This window comes from Morus notabilis, unplaced genomic scaffold (genome assembly GCF_000414095.1).
Source record: "Morus notabilis unplaced genomic scaffold, ASM41409v2 Scaffold931, whole genome shotgun sequence".
Taxonomy (NCBI): domain Eukaryota; kingdom Viridiplantae; phylum Streptophyta; class Magnoliopsida; order Rosales; family Moraceae; genus Morus; species Morus notabilis.
In genome coordinates this window covers 105,435-116,020 of record NW_010360641.1, presented here as the reverse complement: position 1 = coordinate 116,020, position 10,586 = coordinate 105,435, and the positions used below count along the sequence as shown (strand labels likewise).

The window sequence follows — 10,586 nt, the reverse complement described above, 5'->3', positions numbered from 1 at the left end:
TAAAAAAAAATTAAAACTTAAAAAAATTGCTATTATCAACAGCATGTTTTAAATTAGTCAATTTGGGGTTGTTCTTTTGTCCAAAAAACTCAAGAAATGACAATTCGAGTTTCAACTTTATTTAAGTTCATATTCTTTTAAGTTTCAACTTTATTCAACTTTACTCAATTTTATTCAATTTTACTCAACTTTATTCAAGTTACAACTTCAACTCAAATTATAACTCAAATTCAACTCAAAAACTACACTTAAGTTACACTCTAAAAGAACAACCCTTGTGATTTAATAATATCTCAAATATTGTATAATTATAAGGTCAAATATTGGATTTGGATTTTTTTAAAAGGGTGATATCCCACAAAATGTGGGAAAAAAAGGGGCAAGATCATGATAACGTGAAAAAATAATTATTGTATAATTATAAGGTTAATAAAGTAATTACATAATATTATTTAAATATTATTATATAGTTAAGCATGTACGAAATATTTTTAAACTTAAGCCATATTTCAATTCAACAATAGTAATTTGGCCATTTGTTTGTCTAAATCACCTTAAAATAAAATAATAATAAACAAATTAATAAATAATAAAAAAGAGCCGGAAACTGAGAACGCGCAAACTCCCTTTTCACTTCACATTGACAAAGAAATAAGAAACTCTCGTCTCTCTCAGGCAAATCCTTCTCTCTCCAATGCCACCTCTCACGCTTCACATCGCCCATAGTTGATAAACTTTCCGTCACTTTCCCGGGAAAAAGATTCCGGAAAAGCCCTGGCGCAAGCGCAATGGGCAGAAATTCCTCGCCTTCTCCGGATAACACCTTCGACGCCAATGGCAACGCCGGCGGCGGGAACGATCTAGGTTTCCACTCGATCCGCGACCGCCTGCGCTTCAAGCGGAACCCTAACCCTAGCCACGACCGAGACCGGACCAAGGTGTTCGCGGATCGCGCCCCCGTCCGCGGCCGATCGCACTACAACAGCCGTTTCAATCGCAAAGGCTTTCTGTGGTTCAAAGGAAAGTCCACGCTCTATTTGGTAATCATCTTCGCGGTGTTCCTTTTTGGAATGGCGTCCATGGTGTTGCAGAGCTCGATCATGTCGGTGTTCAAGCAGGGGAGTGAGAGAGGGAGGTTGCTCAGAGAAGGCTTGAAGTTCGGGACCACGCTGAGGTTCGTTCCTGGCAGGATATCGCGGCGATTGGCGGACGCGAATGGCCTCGATCGGTTGCGTAATGAGCCGAGGATTGCTGTTCGGAAGCCGAGGCTTGCTCTTGTAAGCGTTTCTTTTTTCTTTTTATTTTATTTCCATTTCTGTAAGTTTGGATTAGTTTCTGAATTAACGGTAAATTTACTTTCTTTTCTCTTTTTGGAAATTGATTTATTCAATTTATGGAAGTGCATTATTACTAGCTTTTCAACGATTGATTGGGATTTTGGCGATGGGAGTCAATTGAAGCTTGGTTCTTGTAATGATAGTATGTACCGGTGCTCAATCTTAAACGATTGCTCTCTTAAGATTTATAATGTTCTTCCATTTTTCAACTTCTCTACTAGACAAGTAAACGCTTCTTCCATTTTTTCCCCTCAATTTTGTTTTAGAAATGGTTTAATTCATAATTGGTTTAATGATTGATTGAGATTTTGGATGGGAATCAAATTCTTAAGATTTAAAAAGTTCTTCCTTTTCTCAACTTCTCTACTAGAGAAGTAATCGCTTCTTCCATTTTTGCCCGAATTTTGTTTTAGAAATAGCTTAATTCATAATTGGTTTAATGATTGATTTAGATTTTGGATGGGAATCAATTGGAGCTTGTGATAGCTATAGGTATTGTAATGATAGTAAATAGTGGTGTGCAATCTGAACACTTGCTCGCTATTTTTCATTTCCAAAACATTTAGGGCCCATTTGTTTTATATACTCCAACTCAAGAATCAAGAATAAAGGTTTGAGTACACCCTCCAAACGGGCCCTTAAAAAGTTCTTCCCTTTTTCTGACTTCTCGACTAGACAATTACCCGCTTCCTTTTCTTCTTCTTCTTCCTCTTTTTTTATTTTATTTTGTATTTATATATATATATATATAATTTTATTTTAGAAATGATTTAATGCATAATTGGTAGTTTAGCAGTGGCAGTTGGCAGTGCTGTTAAATACGAAAAAGATACGAAAAGATTGGGATATTGTCATGTGAAGTATTGAAGAGCTTTTGCGATATAAGGATGAGGGAGTGATGTTGGTATTTGTGGGGGTGAATAAAGTGCCTGTCCATAGTACTTTTTGTATTTCAATTGCCTGAGATGATACGAACTGATTAGATGACATCAGCTTTGTAAATTCTTGAAGAGAACGCTTTAGGATTTGTGACATGGTTTCAGTGTGGAGGCATCGTGGGGTTGGATTAGAATGGCTCATATTATCTGTGCAGTTTTATTGTCAACTGATTAACCATATTATAGAGGTTCAGAGCATGTGAGATCAAACAATCGGGCCAAAATTGGATTCCTCTCACCTTCATGTCAATGATTCTGGAGATCTAGGCTTAGATTTATTTTTTTCATCACGTACCATTGCCTGCATATAGGGTTCATATTTGAAATTTTCAATGCATTGAAGCGCAAGTGTTTTGCATGTTGAATCTAAACCGTCCCTTGTTGTGAATATCAGGTATTAGGAAATATGAAGAAAAATTCAGAGTCTCTGATGTTAATCACTATTGTGAAGAATATTCAAAAACTTGGTTATGCGCTCAAGGTAAGATCTTCGTTTAAAACTGATTTTCTGTATGTTGTTCTTCATCTCTGTAATTGATAGGTGCAAAGCAAATGTTTCATATTTCATCAGAGAAGGTGCTTTAACAAGTTGACACTTGACACAAATGTTATGATAGGAAGTGCTAACTGAAAATTCATATTTCTTTATTGGACTGAAAATTGACAATTTATTGTATACCTCCTTATTAAAATATTTTGTATTAAAGATTAGATGATTGAGGAGTTATTTTGTTGTCCAGTATGGTGGTTTCAGCTGCTGGATTTGAAAATATTTTCTCACAGTGCCTATTTGACAGATTTTTGCAGTAGAGAATGGCAATGCTCGTACAATGTGGGAGCAACTTGGAGGCCAGATTTCAATTTTAGGTTTCGAGAGTTATGGCCATATGGATTGGTCAATGTACGTTTTCTTCTTTTCATATACTAGCTTTTTTTTTTAATTACTTTTATTAATCTGCATTACTTTCTTGGGTTTGAGAATGCCTAAATTTTGGTCAACAGGACAGTGTCAGTTCTTTGGTTGGCAACTTGGGGCAAGATTATGGTTATAAGTTTACATGGTCAGATAATTGACATTGTGTTACTTTCTTTGCAGTTTTGAAGGTGTTATTGTTGACTCTCTTGGAGCAAAGGAAGCAATTTCAAGGTGGGCTAGTTTGCTAGTCTCTTTTAGAACCAAGGATTTTGACTTGCATAGTTGCATACCCTGACTGGTTGATAGTAGTTGATTATTTTGACATGGATCTATTAGTATTCCATTTTCTTTTGTTAATGTTTTAGGCAAAAGACAGCTCGTAAATAACTTGGCAATCATTCTCAATTGATTTTATATATGAGAGAGAAGGAGTGTGGAAGCGTGGTCAATCGTTCGGCAATTAGTAAGTTTCAGAACTTATCATGACAAAACAGAGATAGATTGAGAAATAGACAGGAGGGAGCTTTTAATAACAAAAGAATTTTGAGTCCTCGTAGTCATAGTATATAAATTATTTCGTTCCAAAAGATTTTTCTTTTAATAGCGCCCAATCCCAAAAATTAGTTACTTAGATGTGATTAGCAATAAGAAAGATAAATGCAATGGCTAAATGCTAATGAGCAATGCCATAAACGATTAAACTTAGATGTGATTAGCAATAAGAAAGATAAATGCAATAGCTAAATGCTAATGAGCAAGGCCATAAACGATTAAACGTCATGTTTATGGAATTCCCTTGGGAGGGTTGGGAGTGGCAGTTCCTGTTTCTTCGGACGCACCAAATTATGTCTTTTCATTCAACAACAAAATGTAAATATGAAAGGGAAATCAGAAATTCTCTTTTTTGGGTATAGCTTATATGTTTCATTATCATTTCCCATTTCTTTGCAAATTATGCGGATAAGAAGGTGGCCAATAAATTGCTCCTTAGTTTGCTTATTGACCTTAGTGATTACCCTGGATTACATAGTTTCCTGTCTTTTTTTAGCATGAAACATTTTAATTGTGAATAAACTTGCGTTGGGTTTAATTTTGTAGTTGTTACTCAACAGAGATATTACTGTCCACTGTCCAGAAACAAGCCCAAGTAGTTTGGATTTTGAAGAAGTTAGGAATTAAGTGATTTTTTTAGCTGAAGATTAAACGATCATTGAGTTTTATGTTTATGCAGCCTCATGCAGGAGCCTTTTTGTACAGTACCATTGATATGGATAGTTCAAGAAGATACCCTTGCAAGCCGTCTTCCAGTGTATGAAGAAATGGGCTGGATGCACCTTATTTCTCACTGGAGAAGTGCTTTTAGCAGAGCTAATGTTATTGTATTTCCAGATTTTAGTCTGCCGGTAGATCTGCTATTCAAAGTTTATATTTCACTTTGTTTCAGCACTTATTCTTATTTTGTTTCTCAAATTTTATTTGCTTCTTGTATCAGATGTTATATAGTGTGCTAGACTCGGGAAACTTCTTTGTCATTCCTGGATCACCAGTAGATGTTTGGGCTGCCGAAAGCTACGTCAAGACCCACTCCAAAACACAGTTGAGGATGGATTATGGATTTGGTAAAGAGGATTTGTTGGTTCTTATAGTCGGAAGCTCAACCTTCTACAATGAGCTAGCATGGGACTATGCTGTGGCAATGCATTCCGTAGGACCTTTGCTAATAAAGTATGCTAGGAGGAAAGATTCAGGAGGGTCCTTTAAATTTGTTTTCTTATGTGGTAATTCCACTGATGGATATAATGATGTCTTAAAGGTAATCCATTGTAAAATATGTGTAAAAGCTTACGCGTTTGCTCTCTCATTATCACATCTTAAGTTTCTTGCTTCAGAAATGCCTTAATTCATCTGTTTGCAAGTGAATGAATGTTTCATGGTCAAAACGTGACTGAAAATTTTGTTTTTGATGCTTATATAATACATGCTAAAAAGTGGGGGATGGATATTCCTCCGAAATTATCACATAGTCTAATCCAGGAAGATAATCTGCTTTGCTTTTTTTTTTAAGTTTATTTTTCACAAGTAATGACTTTTGTGTGATTCTATGTTACTATCATTATTACCTTGCTAATGACCTTTGAAATACTATTATTATTATTATTATTATTATTATTATTATTATTATTATTATTATTATTTATTTGTTTACTTATTTTTTGACTTCACTGGATCTAGACTGTGATATCCGTTGCCTCATTTGTATTTTTACTGGCTGCTTGGTGAGTTAAGCTAAGGGAGGGTTTGGTTGGCAAACTGTTGCATTATAATTTATATGTAGTCTATCTTTCGATTGTTTGTGTATATGCAACTTGGCGTAAATTTCAGAATGATTTTGAGAGTTTACCAAGTCTAAGTTTGTATTTTTAACCAATTTCTTTAATGAGTAAGTTGTCACTGATCGTAGAAAATAAATGGGAAAGAGGCATTAAAGGAAATCTTATGAAAACACTAGACCAAATTTTAGTACGAAGATGATGAAACAGGATCGGGAGATTTTCATTGTTTTCTTGCCATTTCTGATTAATCTTCTGCTCCTTCAACGCATGATTAACGTTATTTGTTTCTTTCCTCAGAGGGTTAATTGATTCTTGACTTTTTATATAGGAAGTTGCTTCACGTCTAGGATTACAGGATGATTCCTTGAGGCATTACGGCTTGAACAGTGACGTGAAAAGCTTGTTATTAATGGCTGACATTTTTCTTTATGACTCCTCCCAAGGTGTACAAGGTTTTCCACCATTACTTATCCAAGCTATGACTTTTGAAATTCCAGTAATAGCACCTGATTTCCCCGTCTTGCAGAAATATGTACGTTTATTTCAGTCCTCTTTTTGGATATAACTAATTTCTACAGCATACTGGATTTTTTTCCCTTTTTTTGTTATGTTACTTTTAAATTTACCGAAGTGCCTTTTGAATGCAGATAGTTGATGGAGTCCATGGAATATTCTTTCCAAAACATAATCCGGACGCTTTACTGAAGGCTTTCTCATTCCTGATTTCAAGTGGAAAACTTTCTAGATCTGCTCAAACAGTTGCCTCGTCTGGAAGACGGCTTGCAAAGAATATCATGGCAACAGAATGTATAATGGGGTATGCAAGACTTCTGGAGAGTGTGCTATATTTTCCTTCTGATGCTTTTCTTCCAGGTCCAATTTCTCAGCTTCATCTGGGGGCTTGGGAATGGAACTTGTTCCAGAAGGAAATAGATTTGATAGGGGATGAAATGTCACACATAGCTGAGGGGAAATCTGCTGCTAAAAGTGTTGTTTATGCCCTTGAAGAAGAGCTCACATATTCTGCTAATTCTCAAAACTTCTCCGAGGATGGAACTGGGAATCTGGAACAAGATATCCCAAAGCAACAAGATTGGGATGTTTTAGGGGAAATTGAAAGCTCTGAAGAATATGAGAGGTTAGAAATGGATGAGGTATGGCATTCTCTTAGTTATGCATTAATGCGTGACTTGCCGAATGTCCCCATTTTCCGGCTTTCTGCCATTTTATATACTTTTAGATGTTATTCCTGAAACAACATCTTAAACTGTCAATTTTTTCCCTTTCACCTGTAGCTTGATGAAAGGATGGAAAAAGTCTCTGGTGTATGGGATGACATATATCGTAATGCTCGAAAATCTGAAAAACTAAAGTTTGAGCCAAATGAAAGGGACGAGGGAGAACTGGAGAGGACAGGCCAGCCGGTATGCATTTATGAGATATACAGTGGAGCTGCAGCCTGGCCATTCTTGCACCATGGTTCTTTATACCGTGGGCTGAGTCTTGTGAGTACTTTTTATCCATGTTTCCAATTTTATACCTACTTATGTAATCTATTTCTCTTCCGTAAGTACCCTCATATTTTAGTGTGAAAATATTTTGGTTGGGACATAGTGTTTTCTGTTGTGACCTAATAGTTAAAGCACTTAAAACAATTTAAGGGTGTTTGTAACCACTCAAGCACCTACAAGCAAATGAAATTACTGGTCAGCCACTCACAAGCCATAATTTCACTATTTCCATATTCCTTCTATTGATTTCAAGTGGATATTTCTAATGTGGTTCGGGTTAATGCATGTTCTTGAAGATTATCGACTAAGAAATGCTAACCACTATCTCACAAGTTCTTATCTAATTTTATGAGAGCTTGTAGTAAATTAAATAAAAACTTAAATATTTTACATTGCAATATTGTAGTTTCTTAATTGAACTTATCTTACATGTATCTGCCAGTCTGCTGGAGCACGGAAGTTGAGATCAGATGATGTAAATGCTGTTGGTCGGCTTCCCATTTTAAATCAAACCTATTACCGGGACATTCTATGTGAAATTGGAGGAATGTTTGCTATTGCAAAAAAGGTGGATAACATTCATGGGAGACCTTGGATTGGATTTCAATCATGGCATGCTGCTGGTAGGAAGGTATTCTTTCACACTGTTCGAAGTTTCTGTTAAATCCAATAAAAATAAAGTAGACCAAATAGCTTGTTGCCTGTGGGATACCAAGTTGGGGCTGTCCAATGTAAATTTTGGTACAAGTTTTTGGTTTTCAAATAAGTTTCCAAATAAGTTTTCGTTTTTGGTTTTTTCATTTTTCTGTCCTTTTTGAGAAAGCAGGTTTCACTGTCCCCGAAAGCTGAAAAGGTTTTGGAAGAAACAATACAAGAGAACACTAAAGGAGACGTAATCTATTTTTGGGCACGTCTAAACATGGACGGAGGTGTGACAGGAAGCAAAAATGCACTTACCTTTTGGTCTATGTGTGACATCTTAAATGGAGGATACTGCAGGTACGTAATACATCACATTTGGTATTAGTTATTCTGCCCATATGCGTACAACAAGGGTAAATGACTCGATTGCTGCTACATCTATGTTTGTGCTTACAAAAGTATGGGGTATCTTTACTTCTCTTACGAGTAAAGTAAATGAATATAGACAAGCTTTGGAATGCCGTTATGGCTATTAATTTAGTTACTGCACCTCGGAAGGGTTTCACTTTCAGTTGTCATTGTTTTCATGCTGTCACAAAAGTGTGATAGCTAGACTAGTGAACCATGTAATATGCTCCAGCAATTCATTCAATTGCTCTGAATGATAATATACTTGCTTAAAAATGCGTGCAGAACTGCTTTTGAAGATGCATTCCGTAGAATATATGGCTTGCCATCACATATAGAAGCTCTGCCCCCCATGCCTGAAGATGGTGGTCACTGGTCTGCATTGCATAGTTGGGTTATGCCGACCCCTTCATTCCTGGAGTTTGTTATGTTTGCCCGGTATTTTTCAGAGGCTTGAGATCTTCTATGTTTCAACTTACAGAATTTGCTGTTTTATTAGTAATAGTTACTCCATTCAAAGGCACTTGCTGAATGTTGACAAGACCACCAACTGAGGTTTCGTAATTGAACTGCAGGATGTTTGCTGATTCTCTTGATGCCTTGCACGCCAATGTTAGTAAAGAAAATACGTGTTTGTTAGGTTCTTCGGACATTGAGGTGAGTCTTGCAGATTCTTATATTTGTGTTATCGGGTTCAAGTGGTAGTTTAACATTTATATATTCTTAATTCATGAGCAGAAAAAACATTGCTACTGTCGGATGTTAGAAGTCCTTGTCAATGTCTGGGCTTATCATAGTGCACGTAAAATGGTTTACATCGATCCACACGCTGGTTCATTGGAAGAGCAACACCCAGTTGAGCAACGCAAAGAATTTATGTGGGCAAAATACTTCAATCAAACCTTGTTAAAAAGAATTGATGAAAATTTGGCAGAGGCTGCAGATGATGGTGACCATCCAAGTGAGATGTGGTTATGGCCATTAACCGGCGAAGTACATTGGCAAGGTATATATGAAAGGGAGAGGGAACAAAGATATAGGCTAAAGATGGACAAGAAAAGGAAGACAAGAGAAAAGTTGTTCGAAAGGATGAAATATGGTTACAAGCAGAAGTCGCTTGGAGGATAGCGAGCTTGTAGTATCCAAAATGGTTGAATTCTATCTCACAAAGACTTGACTTAACATGGCTACGGAGACACTAATTTCTCAACACAGGAATTTGGAAGCGACCTGAGGATTGAGAACACGGTCAATTCTTTCTAACAACATCAATATATTCGACTATACAGTTTTTATTCCTTTTTTTTTTTTACTGGATATATACACGTAATGAGGTCAAGGGGAGAGAAAAGAAGCTTCCCAGCAATGGTGACTCTCCAGCATCTGTACCTTGTCATCCCAACTCCCAAGCGGATAAGAGTATACAAAAGGGTTCTTGAGGATTAAACCGACACTTGTTGAGATTCTTTTTTTCCCTATTCAGAACAATCAGCTTAGTGAGTAGAGTATTTATTCTTTATTACTTTGTATATTCTTTGGGAAAGAACAATTTTGATTAGAATAAAGCTATTTATGCTTGATTATAAGGAGAAAGAGTGAAAAAAAAGAAGCGGATTTAGCTTGAGCATTTTCGGCTGTTCATTTTGAATGCTTTTTACCCAACAAAGAAGTCAGTGTGTGAAGTTTTGAAAACTTGAAGTGACTTAGATCAGAGGTTACTGGAGCCTGCAACCATTCAATCTTGTCAACATAGCGCAGCACATGCACCTATTTCCGAAGGCATTTCGAGAATAAAATAGAACCCACCATTTTTTCCCCGTCCAATCTCACAGCTCACTCACTATCTTTGCACCTGCAAAACCTCGAAATAAAAAAAAAAAAAAAAAAAAAACCGACCATTTTCAAAAGAGAGTAAAAGGACTTGTTTCTTTCTTTCTGTGTTGTTTGAAGTATTGCAACTGCAAAAATGGTAGTACATTGTTTAAGATTGGGGGAATAAAATGATGGGATTAATTTTATTCTTGAAAAGGCTCTTATAAGAGTAGAAATGTGCTGGGCAGCTGATCAGTGACCACTTTAACAGAGAAATTAAAGAGTGGAACTCAAGTGCTACAAAAAGCACAACATTGTGGATTTAAATGCTAAAATAAAATGAAGACCTAACTACAACACATGATCATTGGAGAGCAATGACACAAATAAGCCTAGGAAGTTGCCATTGGATTCGCTCCACCGTGGAGATCTGCAACATTTGCTTGGTTGAAGATCCAGGGGAGATCTCTCTCACCAGTCGAGGCCATGGCCACAAATTTTAGGTTTGGGACTGTTGAGGAAGGGGACAGCCGTCGAAAATCTACTGTCAAAGTTTTTTTTCCCTTCATTTACATTTTTTTTTTTGATTTGGAATGTGACTTTTATGATTTTTTTTTGTACTTTTCAAGTGTTTTGGCGTCGGGGACAGCCTTAGTGCTCAGTATTGGCAGTGATAGGTCAATTTTACG

The 10,586-nt window shown here is 36.4% G+C and overlaps 1 protein-coding gene across 1 annotated transcript; it reads left to right on the top strand.

Moving 5' to 3' along the window:
- The first annotated feature begins 632 nt into the window (after positions 1–632).
- On the top strand, positions 633–9,955 carry LOC21388691. The gene is made up of 14 exons (XM_010096877.2): positions 633–1,277; positions 2,670–2,756; positions 3,073–3,176; positions 3,372–3,422; positions 4,423–4,594; positions 4,684–5,004; positions 5,853–6,056; positions 6,172–6,678; positions 6,820–7,029; positions 7,478–7,666; positions 7,862–8,034; positions 8,371–8,523; positions 8,661–8,742; positions 8,824–9,955. The coding sequence occupies exons 1-14, from the start codon at positions 789–791 to the stop codon at positions 9,211–9,213; spliced, it is 3,132 nt and encodes a 1,043-aa protein (XP_010095179.1). The 5' UTR covers positions 633–788; the 3' UTR covers positions 9,214–9,955.
- Positions 9,956–10,586: the final 631 nt, after the last annotated feature.